This window comes from Macrotis lagotis, chromosome 1, assembly GCF_037893015.1.
Source record: "Macrotis lagotis isolate mMagLag1 chromosome 1, bilby.v1.9.chrom.fasta, whole genome shotgun sequence".
Taxonomy (NCBI): Eukaryota; Metazoa; Chordata; class Mammalia; order Peramelemorphia; family Peramelidae; genus Macrotis; species Macrotis lagotis.
Genome location: NC_133658.1, coordinates 595,394,160 through 595,407,800, shown reverse-complemented (window position 1 = coordinate 595,407,800; position 13,641 = coordinate 595,394,160). Strand labels below are relative to the sequence as shown.

The 13,641-nt window shown below is 32.9% G+C and overlaps 1 protein-coding gene across 1 annotated transcript in view; it reads left to right on the top strand.

Moving 5' to 3' along the window:
• FAM168B (family with sequence similarity 168 member B) overlaps nucleotides 1-13,404 on the top strand; it is a 58,633-nt gene extending 45,229 nt beyond the window's left edge. Inside the window, exons 4-7 of the mRNA XM_074214908.1 lie at nucleotides 2,300-2,442; nucleotides 2,727-2,904; nucleotides 7,034-7,160; nucleotides 7,564-13,404. Of these exons, the coding sequence (XP_074071009.1) occupies nucleotides 2,300-2,442; nucleotides 2,727-2,904; nucleotides 7,034-7,146 (434 nt within the window). The 3' untranslated portion in view covers nucleotides 7,147-7,160; nucleotides 7,564-13,404. The remainder of the gene's footprint in view (nucleotides 1-2,299; nucleotides 2,443-2,726; nucleotides 2,905-7,033; nucleotides 7,161-7,563) is intronic.
• The last annotated feature ends 237 nt before the right edge of the window (nucleotides 13,405-13,641 follow it).

Below are 13,641 nucleotides of genomic sequence, written 5' to 3'. Positions count from 1 at the left end.
GTGACTTGACCAAGGTCACACAGCTAGGTAATTTTAACTGTCTGAGGTTGGATTTGAACTCAGGTCTTACTGACTCCATGGCTGGTGCTCTATCTACTGCATCACCTAGATGCCCCAGCCCCAAGGTCTTAAACCTCTCTCAGTTCCTTATTTATAAAATAAAGATGATAATAGCACCTACCTCGTAGAACTATTGTGAGGATCAGATGAGATGTAAAGTATGCTATAAACCATAACCCTATAAAAATGTTAGCTAATATTCATATCAGTTGCCTATATATTTTGTATATCAGACTTTTTAATCAATGACTTGATGCTAGAATTTTTCTACCTGTTTTTTCTTTTTGTTCTATTTTTATTGATTTTGTTAATGAGAAAGATTTAAAAGCCTAAAGTTTTTCTCAGAGTTGTATAGCTAGTGTCTGAAACAAAATTCAAACTTGCATCTTCTGACTCTTATCCCTAAAACAATCTACTGTTCTGCATACCTTTCTCAAATAAGATAAGAAACATTTCTTAGGAGATGAGGGTGTTAAAGATGTTGATTTTTCTATTGACAAAGGATATAAACAGTTTTCAGAAGAATTGTGAACTACAAATGTTCACAATTTGAAAACATCACAGTTTGAAAACATCATCCAAATCATTAAAGGATTAATAGGAGTTTAAAACACAGAGGGAGGTTTAATTTCACACTCTGCAAATTGGCCAGGAGGGCATAAAATAGGATCCATCAGTGATGGAGTGGTTAGAGAAGACAAACCCACTAATATGCAATTGTTGAAGATGTGAATTGGTCCAACTTTTTGTATTTATGGAAGAAAAATGACAAAACTGATCCTTTTAACCCTTTTTCAACAAATGGTCGCATTATTAGGCATATAATCCATAGAACTCAAAAGCAAAAATCCAAATCCAAAATCTTCATAGTTACACTTGGTACAGCAAAGAACTTTTCATGTGTAAAAGCAGATGAACAAATTTTTTTATATGAATGTGAATGGAATACTACCATATAGTGAAGAATGATGAATATGAGGAATTCAGAGAAATAGGATTTATTATGTGAACTGATTACTAAAAGAAAGCTGAACTTTTGAGTAATTGATAAACTATAATGGATTCAGAATTTATGTGGTAAAACTTAACCTTTCTCATGATAGAGACCTCAGAGGTCTACTAGCACAGAATGATATATATACACATTGACTCACATAGTCACTGTTACATATTTTTGTCTAATTTTTTATTTTTTTACAAGGAAGGAAAAAGTCTTTCCTGTATATTTTGAAATCCAGGGAAAATAATTTACAAATTTATTTCTTTTTCAAAAGTCATTTGTATACAAACCAATCCTTTCACTTGATTTCTTTATAAAAATGGAGTGAATGCAAGAGGAGAATATTTTTTACATGGTTTTATCATATTTGCTGTGGGTGATCCTTTGATTAAAGTAACATCTATATATTTAACAGGACCCCCTTTGGCAATCTGGTGAAGCCCGTGTACTCCTCAGAATAATGTTTTTAAATCTATAAAATAAAATACATATGATTTCAAAGGAAATAAATTATATTAGAGTATATATTTTTTTTAAATTTCATAGATCCCAGATCAAAAACCTTGACTCTAGTAGAATACTTAATTACTGTTGACATTGTTCCATGGTAGCAACCAACTCGAACTGCTCCTTCAAAAACAGTTTCAGTGGCTTGCTCATGTTTTCCTTCTTTTTGAAGTGTTTAAAAATCAAGCTTAACTTTCTATAAGGCATTCTCAGCCCATAGTCAGACATAAGATAATGACATTTTTTTATTCTCCATTCTTTCCTTTATCAAACTGATCTTACCCACTAGTTTTGTTTTAAAAGATTGTAATCTTTTTCTTTTAACCAAGGAATTTGAGAGAAATCAGTTTGAAGAAAGTGCACTCCTTTTGCTTCTAAGACATTTGGAAGAATTTCAATAATTAGATGAGATTGTTAGCAAGGATTACTTTCAGTAATGGTTAGACTTTAGAGATGTAACTAGATTATTAGTATTCATGGATTAGTACTATAATGGATTACTTAAGAAACAAGTGGTTTGACCACTTTAATTTCATTTTGAAGGAACCCCTTGTGGAGGGCAAATAGAATATTATCCCATTGAAAATTTGCCTTTGTGACACTGACACAAGTAGAAACCATCCTAATTGGGATTGTCAGCACTTATTACATTTATGGCATATGGTTATTTTCTCTTCTGTAAAATGAGTATATTCAATTTAAATGATTTAGGGTCTTCTTTTTGTGTTTCAGGTTATACACCCGGTACACCATATAAAGTGTCCTGTTCACCCACTAGTGGGGCAGTGCCACCTTATTCATCATCACCCAACCCTTATCAGACTGCAGTGTATCCAGTTCGAAGTGCCTATCCACAGCAGAATCCATATGCACAGGTAAAGCCTATAGTTACTAAATAGCATTAGCTAATATAGTATTGCTTTATTAAGGCCAAATGTTATCTTAACAAACATAATGCTTTTCAGATCCCAATTTTTAAAGATGTGTTAGTTGGGAAATTGTTGATGAACGGTGTTGACTAAAGGTGAGGAAGTTTGAGAAAAATAAATGGGAACATGTTATTGAAGCCAGAGAGAGAGAGAGAGAGAGAGAGAGAGAGAGAATAAACATTAATGAAATTTTGTGAGAAACTGAATTGTAGTTATCTTTTCTCCAACAGCAAGGCACTTACTACACCCAGCCTTTGTATGCAGCACCACCTCATGTAATTCATCACACCACAGTTGTGCAACCAAATGGAATGCCAGCAACTATGTACCCTGCTCCCATTCCTCCTCCAAGAGGCAATGGTGTGACAATGGGAATGGTTGCTGGGACCACTATGGCAATGTCAGCAGGTAAATCTTTTTAATTGGTTTGTTGTTCTTTTAGCATATCATATCACAGGACAATATAGAATAGTAAGATAAGAGTGCCAGACCTGCACTCAGGAAGGCTCATCTTCCTGTGTTCAAATCTGACCTCAGACACTTCCTAACTATGTGACCCTAATCAAATCAATTAACCCATTTTGTCTCAGTTTTAATATCTGTAAAAATGAGCTTGAGAATGAAATGACAAACTACTCTAGTATCTTTGCCAAGAAAATCCCAAATAGGAGTATAGAGTCAGATATGACTGGAAAATGACTGAACAATAATAACAAAAATAAGATTTCAGTGACCTAAACTCCAGTCCTTAGAAATTTTTTGTTTTGTTAACAGATTGATGCCCTTTTATAAGAAAAATACCTGTTGGTCTTTTTTGCCCTCTCAGTGGAGAGGTACCTGTTAAAACTGTCTAGCATCTTTTATTTAATATTAATAGACTTTGATTCCAGAGTTTTCTTGAATAGCATCTTTTTTTGTTTTTTAACTGAAAGTAAAACTAGCTTTTAGGTAGTAAGAAGCAAAGAACTCTAGGACAGAAATGCAAAAACCCCAAATCAAAGACTTTCCTCAGCAAATTTGTTGACTAGCATTATTTAACTTAAATTATTTATGTTTTGTTGGAATGATATTTTGTTAGATTGAAATAATACTAATGAATTTTATTAATCCTTGCTCTACCAGTATTGTCTGTGAAGTCTTTGGGCATTGTGACATTTCTGAGCCTCAATTTCTTCATCTGTAAGCTTTCTTCTTGTTATGAGCCAGACAGTGATGATAGCTTACATTTAATATTGGACATGTATTTAATCTTTATTATTGACCCTATGAGATAAATAGTGCTGATTTTATATTCATTTTGCAGAGGAAGAAATTGAATCCTAAAAAGACCATGATGACAGATTCAGAACTCTTAAGGAGTCTTAGAGGTCATCTTGTTCACATTTTTATTTTAAAGATGAGAAAATTAAGGCCAGGATAGTTTAACTGACTTGTTTAAGGTTTCTGGGATTTGAACCAAGTCTTTATGCCAAGTCGATTTCAAGTGTAACATCCAAATGACAGCTTTGACTTTTTATTTTTTCCAGAAGATTTATGAATTATCAATTATGCTTGTAGTATTAAATTGAATTGATTTTTTTGAATGAAATTTCTGTTTATGGAAACTTATGGAATTTATGGATAATTTTGATATTTCTCAAAAATTCTCTTAAAAATAAGTGAACTTGAAAAATTAGTCTGAATTAGAGAAGCAACATGATGCATGACTTCATGATAATATATAAAACTCTAGTATCTGTCCTTTAAATATCTTTTGAATTATATATCATATATGCATATAATTATTTAATATATTATAACATAATATATACAGCATTATAATAGGACATGCTATTGTATTATTAATACATGTTATATTTTTCTTTAAAATTATAAATGATAATCATGCTTTTTAGATTATTACATCTTTGCATTTCTGTGTATCATGTGAAATTCTTTTAAAAGGACTAGGCACATTGATTGATGAAAGAAATTTAATTATAATCTTCTAGGAAAGAAAAATTTTCATCCCTTCTCTATTTTCTCTTTGCTTATGGGAAAATAAATGTCCCCATCAATTTACATAGCTTGGTCCTCCACAGAATTCTTAAATTCCATTCCTTCTAGTATCAATCCTTATTAAATTTAAGGGGAAAAGTTCCTATTCCCAGAAACTATTGGACTGAATCAGATTCAGTAAGGAAAACGCAGGTTTGTTTGTCCTATTTGCTATTGTTAGACCACTTTTGAAAAACAGTGTTTAATTTTTTTCTATATTTGCTTCTCTCCATAAATTGGAAAGGGATAAGAAATAGAAATTCTATATTTAAAAGTTATTTGGGAGTGGCTAGGTGGTGCAGTGGATAGAGCACCAGCCCTGGAGTCAGGAGTACCTAAGTTCAAATCCTGCCTCAGACACTTAATAATTACCTAGCTGTGTGGCCTTGGGCAAATCACTTTAACCCCATTGTCTTGCAAAAACCTAAAAAAAAAAAAAGTTATTTAATCCTATACTTTCCTTAATTCGCATTTCTAACCAACTTGATTTTAGGAGTTTTGATGTTGATGTTTGATGTAGAAGTTGATGTAGAATGCCATTGATTAATTACAACTAATTACAACAAGATTGTAATTCATTTTTTTCATACCTTGAATCTTTTTTTTTTTTTAGATTTTTTCAGGGCAATGGGGTTAAGTGGCTTGCCCGAGGCCACACAGCTAGGTAATTATCAAGTGTCTGAGGTCAGATTTGAACCCAGGTACTTCTAACTCCCAAGGCCGGTGCTCTATTCACTGCTCCACCTAGCCACCCCCATACCCAGAATCTTAATAGGCTCTTGTACTTTATTATTTTTAGTTATTTCATAATTATTTAATTACTATGTGCATGAACTGGCTAAGCTATCTTATTAAATAGTCTTTTAATGTTCATTTTATTGTCTGTTTTGTAAATACAAATTGATCGAATATTTGAAAAGGGAATTTTTGAATCAAAAATTTTGATATTTGTGAATCAGCAAAAACCTTCATTGCAGATTTTTTTGAAACTTGAGTCTTCTGTCCACTTGGGATTCCATTTAGCTATTTTAAATATATCTTTCTTTCCCAGCAACTTGGTTTTAGTCATGGAAAATATGAACGTTATTTTATGTATATATAATTGCATTATGATATAATGTGGAAAATAAGAACATTGACCTTTTGTCCTTCTCTTTGTTTTTCCTGGATCACTTTATATGGATTTTATTTTACATTCTTTATTGACCAAGCAAACATTTTATAAATAATAATATCAGAGGAAGAACAATTAGACATATACTATCTGTATTATGTCACTTAGAATTAGTATTTGATTTTGTCATCTTAAAAAATCAGTGGAGTGGGACCAAAAACGTTGTCTACTTAAAACATTTGGGAGGAAGAAATGCTATTTGAAATTTATAAAATTTAAAGAAAGATTTTTGAAGTTGTATAGATTTGCAGGGCATGTACTTGTAAACTTGCTTCTTGTGAAAGTAACATATCTAGGGGCAGCTAGGTGGCACAGTGGACAGAGCAGCACCAGCCCTGGAGTCAGGAGCACCTGAGTTCAAATGTGGCCTCAGACACTTACCTAGCTGTGTGGCCTTGGGCAAGCTACTTTAACACCATTGCCTTGCAAAAACCTTGGGGCGGGGGGCAACATTTCTATAAATTTGCTGTATTGGAAGGAGATAAGAATTTAGAAAAATTTAAAATGTTTTCATTTTAGTTATTAAAATGACCTAGCAATATCACAAGTAAGACAAACAAAATCTTACTGAATCTGATTCGGTCTAAATTGCTTGAGTAAAGTTTCTGTAAATAAGAGATTTTTCCCTCAAAATTTTTAGTAAAGATTGACACTAGAAGGACTGTAATTTAAGAAATTTTTGGAGCACCAGGCTGTGTGAATTGACGTGGTACATTTTTTCCCCATAAGACAAAGGAAATAGAAATGGGATAAAAAATCTTTGTTTCAATGTAAAATTAAAAAAAACTTTTATCAATTGATATACTTTGTCCTTTTAAAAGGATTTCATGATGTACAGAAAAGCAAGTTGTAATAGTCTAAAAAGAAAGATTATATATAATTTTTAAATCTCTCCTTTAAAAGATATTTGCAGAATATATATTGAATTTCTACATATTATAAACTGTCATAAATCATATAAATTCACCTTGAATTTCTGTAACTGTAGAATAAACCTTAATTTTTTATTAATATCCACACTGAAACTATACATATATCATATACATATATCATAGGTTTATGTAAATTCAGGCTTCGTTTAGAGTTCAATAAGCTTTTTGACAGATTCAGAATATCTTGGGGAGGTTATTCTTATTTCTGTATTTATTCTTCCTTACTTCTCCCTCTCTTCAAAAAAAAATAAAAACAAAACATTAAAGCAAACAAATGTGGTTATACTATGCCATGAATTATATATTGTTGTAAATTGTATTATGAATGATCCTTATTTTGCAAAGCAATTCCATTATCACTTGTAAGGGAAAAAATCATGTTTTTTTCTCTTAGGTACTTTGTTGACTACTCATTCCCCTACTCCAGTAGCCCCTCATCCAGTTACTATGCCCACATATCGGGCCCCAGGAACACCAACCTATAGCTACGTGCCCCCACAGTGGTGATCATCCTGGCAAATGTAAGTTACCAGTTAAATAGCTAAAATGAAGATTGGTGATGTTTATTTTGGGGTTAGTGTGAAAAATGCCATATTTACTCTATTATATAGCTCTGTATAGATCTTAGTTTTTTTCGTGTTTATGTAACGCTCTTAGGTGTCATCATTATACATTTTAAAAACTACTTTAAGTCAACACAAAATGAATTTAATAAAATTATCTTTCCTTCTGGGTGAATTCAAAGGGTGTGTGTGTGTGTGTGTGTGTGTGTTTTGTCTGTCTGTCTATGTGTCCATATATCTGTAAAAGTAAGACTTGTAAGAATGTCAAATGTCTTTCAGTGTATATTAGAACTTAACAATTGAGGACACTACTTTTCTGTTTCTGGTTATCTACATTTTTCTATCTTCCTTTTAACTATAGGTTTGAAGATGGGAGATATGCAATCAAGTAATTGAGGTTTAACAGTTGGTGCTGAAGCCCCTCATGCCTCCAACCAGGACTTTCTTTCTTCTGAATGCTTTCAACACTTTGCTAAACACTACTAAATTCAGATCACTGAAGATTTCCAGTGCTGCATATCTTACATCTTGGAACTCCAGTAGTTAGTCTTAAAGCAAATCCTGTTTTGTGGACTGTCTTGCAATTTTTTAGCTAACTATAATGATAAAAAGGGAGTATAAATTTATTCTGATCCATATCTAGTTGAATGCATGTTTAAAACACACAGACACACACACACACACACAATCACACACAATCACACACAAAAGCTTGCTCAATCTACCTGCAGTGACTGATGCAAAACCATCATATGCAAAATCCAAAGGAACTGAAAAGTATTTTACAACTTGTTATCAATGCACTGTTGTGTAACATATGCAAAGTCTTAAGGTAGTCATGAAAGTGAATTTCTTTATAGAACATCTGAATACCCATTAGTAAGTGCTTCAACTTTTTGGGGGTTAATAAGTTGACAGTTAAGGACATGGATTTTTTTTTTGGTTTGTTTGTTTAGGCAATTATATTTCCTTTCCAATTTAATTCAGGTAGAAGTGACTGGAAGAAAGATCTGGCAGGATCAAAATTCCTGCACAAAATCAGTTTTCCAAGCATCCCCTTTCAGTTGCATTAGATGGAGGCAGTGTTACATAGACATAGATCAAAATGAAATGCTGAATTGTGTGGCCAGTAAGAGGGGATAACATGAACAGAGCAGCTTTTTTGACTGCCTAAATTTTGAAAGCAAATCTTTATTACAAATTCTGGAGAAGTAATATTTTTAGTATCTTGTTGAAAATTTACATCTAGTACATAATCAGTATATTTCCATGTGATAGAGGATAGGTTTAAAAATGAGATTGCCACGCTGTTGGGAGATATCAGGTTCCAGTTTATTTCATGTGTTTCCTAAAGAATGTTCTATTCAGCTGAAAAATGTATGTACAGTTTGACCTAACTTACTTTAAAAAAATATAACAAAGCTTGTAGGGCACTGTTTGTTTTTTTTTTAACAAACAGGCAAGAATTCAGCTATTTGTTATGAATAAAATTTGTGTGCTTAAGAATTAAAGGGGAACAAAACAGGTTTTTTTTGTTTGTTTTGTTTTGTTTTTAATGTCCTTAATCTGATGTTTCTTGTAGTGGATGATGCATACATTTGTAGCAGGGCTGTCAGAATGTTTGAACATTCAAAAACTAGAGTTTCTTTCAATTTGCCAACTGATTTCTGACCATAGTATGGGCTGCTTATGAGTCACAGTATTTTTTGATGCAAACTTAAATTTATTTTACCTCAGATGTTATTTGGGTAGCATGACCATGAGTGCAGCTGCAGATAGGGATGAAGGACTAACATTAGAATATATTTGCATGCCAGAACTATTGCTGAAAGAAATTTAACTTAGAAATCTGAATATTGTGCAAAAGAAATCACAGGGGTTGGTTTTTTTTCCCCCAGAGCCTGACTTACTTGCTACCTTTGAATCTGATAAGTTTTAGTGCTTTTAAAAAATACTGCTGACTGCAGTAAATGGTTAGAAAATTTTGTTCCCTTTTAAGAACTTACTGAGAGGTCTGTCAGGCTATAGCTTTTGCAGTTTTGTTACAACCCTCAGTGAGTTTGAGGAGCACCTGTTTTGGGGGGGGGATGGGGGGGATTTTCTCCTTTTGTGGGTTTGGCAGCTCCTTCAAACTAATACCCTATGCTTCTACTACAACATTCTTCCCTGAGAGGGAGGGGGTATGCTCCTGAACAACTATTGAGATGAAAACCTTTAGTAACTTTATTTTATACAGTAAGCACTCCTTTTTTATTTCAACAGTTTAGTTTATAAAGTTTAGGAATATTTTTGCATGGATCACTGTAAACAGAAGACCCTTTATTCCTAATGCCTCTTGACATAATTATAGTATTTACTTATAAATAACCTTAAAAATGTTTCATGAGCACTTATTGCAACTTAGAGACTACCATATGTGTTTATGGAGCAGAAATTTACCCCCAGAGAAAATAATTTGAATTTATAGTGCTTGTTCCAATCTCTTTTTTATGATTCCGTTTGTATAATGAACGGGTTTGCATGTAGTGACTGGTAGGATGCTCTGCTCCAAGAACTAAAGTGAATGAACTGATAGAAAAATGTTTTGAGTGTATCAATATCTAGTTTAGAAGAAGAGATTCACCATCTTAAAGTTTATTCTCAATTTAAAAAAAATAGCTGTGAGGTGTGGAATCATTCATATTTAAGAAACTATACAAATGTCTCTCAAGCCTTGTATAATTTCTTGTTCCACAGGAATGAGCATGAAGCATTGGAACCATATGAGGGAAAATTTTCATAAAATGCTTTTGTAGCATTTTCGAGAGATAAAAGAGATTCTCTATATATTACATTTTCATTAACATCAGGTTCTTAAATGTAATTTTTTTTTCACCCAGTGATAGTTTTCCTTATTATCCTCTTTTTAAAAATTGAGTAGTCTTGTTCATTGAATACTTTTACTAAATTGCATTATGGGATTCATCCACAAAGAGAAATTTTCATTATTTGCAGCTATCAGGATACCATCTATTGTAAGTGATTCATTATAATGAGAGAGAGAGAGAGAAAGAGAGAGAGAGAGATCTTTTCTGTTAACTAAGAACACGTGCCTGGTCACGTGAATAATTAGAATAGTAATAAAACATGGTGATAGGGGATAAATATATCTTATCTTAATGACATTTTGTTAAATTAAAAAAATAAAGAGATATAACTAGGGTCAAAATTATACACTATAAAGTTGTATTTTTAGGAGACAAATTATAGCAATAAAGAACTTCCTGAAACCTTCTCTCCTTTTTATATTACATTCCTGATTCAGGACTCCTACAAATGCAAGCATTTAGCTGTATTAGAACTTATTAAGATATGGAAGCAGGACAGCAGCATTGGGGAAATGTACTGGTTCCTGTCAACATTTGTCAGCTTTATAGGAGTGAGATTTCTTACTACATAACTTTTAACCTAAGACCCGAGAGATCTAGTGTATCAGATCTGTAGATTCTACTGTTTTTATTGCAATAAAAATCTTGTTTAGGATCTGTGGTAGGTGTTCAGTTTATTAAACCTAGCAACACATGCAGGCTGTTCTTTGGGAAACAAGACGAATTATTGTTCTTAGAAATTCATCAGTCATTGATTGGCATAGTTCATTACTAACCAAGCAATTTAGAAAATTTAAAAATCAGTCTTTTTTATAAACTTGAAAAATGTTAGTGAAGTTATTAGTTTACAAAATTGTTATTCATTGGAAATTTTCCTTGTATGCTATGCAAACAATATTGATTCAGTGGTAAAGAACCAGCAATTCTTTGGGCTATGCTATTAGAAAATTTCCTTTCTTACCTTACCTGTCATTTTTACTTGGTGCCACCTTTCAACCTAATTTGTCATGCCCAGGCTTTCTGATATCATCTGGCCTAGAACTAATGATGTTTGAATTGATATCCTTATGTATCTGTTGATATTTTATCAGTAATAAGAGGAAATGCATTCTTGCCTAAAACTAGAAATAATTTAATTGATTTTATCTGGTAGCTTTGCTCCTGTGCATATCTGTTGTTTATTTTGTCATCTCCACAAGTGGGAAAAGGCATGAAACACATCAGAAATTTAAAACCTACATGAGAAATCAAATCCAGCTGTATCTGCTTGCCATTTAAAGAAATATGAGCATTACAAACAGTGTTCTGGAAAATTTGGCTTGGTTTCCCTGTCCTTAGATTTATTTATTTGTTGCAGGAAGACAAATGAGTTCTGTGCTGTTTTTGTCAGGAGAGCTAATCATCTTCATCATCTTGAGTTCTCCTCTTTAGCTTGACCAAGTAAAGAACATTAGACTGAAGGCTTTTAGTGAAACCCCCTCAAAATAACTGCTTCATTTAGCAGAGGGACAGCAGTAAGGTCCTAGTCAATATAATTTAATATGGCTATAGTAAATTAGGAGTTAGATTGGGATAAATTACTCATTCTCATTTTCCTCTTGCTTCAAAGGAGGGGTTGGTTCACCTTGCAAAGTGAATTTAGTTCATATAGGAGGAAAAAGTTGTCCAAGGCTTTCAATTGCTAAGCTCTCTTCAGGTATCTCAGAATTATTAAGTGGCATTTGTGCTTTATTGGACCTGCGTTTTCTAGGGAAAGTATCTGATATATTTTAGATAATACAATAAAGTGGAGGAGGTTGTTCTTTAGGGAATATATATAAAAGAAAAATACTAAATTGACCTTGGATTTTTTTTCAGTTCCTAAAAAAAGGGAAAGACCCAAGTGACATCCTGTGTCATTCATGCAGTCCCAGCTTGGTTCAGAGATCCTTTTCAGATTAATTGGGACTTTCTGTCAGGTTTATGAACTATTTGAAGATGAGACAAGGCAGGGGGAAAGTACTGATAAAAGAAACCATTGCTTGGTGTATATGGTAGAAGGGGAGGAAACCTGATTAGCTTCAAGAGAAAACTGTCAAACTGTCAAATACAAGATTTGTGAACACTGACCTCTACCAGAAGCTTAATGCCCAACGACCAGCCTTTCCCAGCTTCCTGGAACTGAATTGAAGACTAATTCTGACTGCCAGGTTGGTAGGGTCTGGTTTGGGTCTCAGCAGTAAGCTGTCTTTAAAGGTTTATTTTAGCTGGTTCCTGTACAGACTTGTTTTTAAATAGAATGGGTTTGTTAGTGTTCTTTTTATTGTAGTACTCTTACTGGCTGCCCTGTGTCCAAAACAAGTGATTGCATGCAACAGAAGTACAAACGAAAAGGACCCAAAAATATTTCTCCATATTTTGTTATTGAGTAGACAATTTTCTTTTATGATTTTTTTAAAATTACTGTTTTTCAGACAGTTACGTTGGTACTTTTTTTTAAAGTTAGGTCAGTGTTGTCTTCCAAAATGTTAAAAAAGCATCACTCACTTCTGCATTGAACTTATGGTGTCAACACAAAGGTGTGGAAAATCCATCCTGAGCCAGTTCAATTATGTGTAAATTCATACTTTTTTATTTTTTATGCAATCCGATGAGTAGATGAGCTCAGATTTAAAATTCTTAAAAAAGCACGTTTATTGTAACAAGAATTGTTATGTATTAATACTTCAGTTTTCAATAAAGATTGATTTGTGTTGCTTATTCTGGTTTCTTTCATTTTTCCATACTGCTGGGAATGGTAGAAAAACCAGGAAATAGCAGCTTTGGTTCTAAAATTGATATCCATGGAGTCAGCAAATTATTTCAAATGCACAAATCAACTAAATGGATTATTTACTGAGGTACCAGAGGATCCTCTCTCCTCACCTCCCTTTTAGTCTCTGTGGAGATCAGGCTAAATTTTGTGAAAATAATCTCAAGCCCTACCAAGAACACTGGTAAATCTCTGGATCTTTCCTTACCTCCTAAACTTGTTTCCTCTTGAGATTCTACTTTTTTCCTTTTAAGAGCAATTAGGGTTAATGTTTTTATGACTTTCTGACATCTTTCTGCAAATTTTCCATGATATCATAATAACCTGAAATCACATGTTATAGTATGGTGTTAAGGGAGAAAATTGTCACCATACATCAGGATAAAGAAAATAAGGAAACGAGTATTAAATGCCTACTATGTGACACTGTTCTAATTGCTTTATAAATCTCTCATTTGATCATCACAACCCTGGGAGGTGGGGGCTATTAGTATCCCAACATAAACTTAAGGAAATTCAGGCATAGATGTTATGTGAGGACACACATCTAGTAGGTGTCTCAGGCAGGATGTGAATTCCAAGTCTCTATCCATATTGTACTACTTGAATACCTTTCTCTATGATGATATAATGAGAAAGAAATGACTTCTAACATGCTTGGTCATATGAATAATTTGACAATTATGATATATTACAAATTATGGTAAGAGATGAACATTGAAAATGGCAGATAGCAAGGTTTTTAAAAATATTTTATTAGTTTTCCAATTATATATACCTA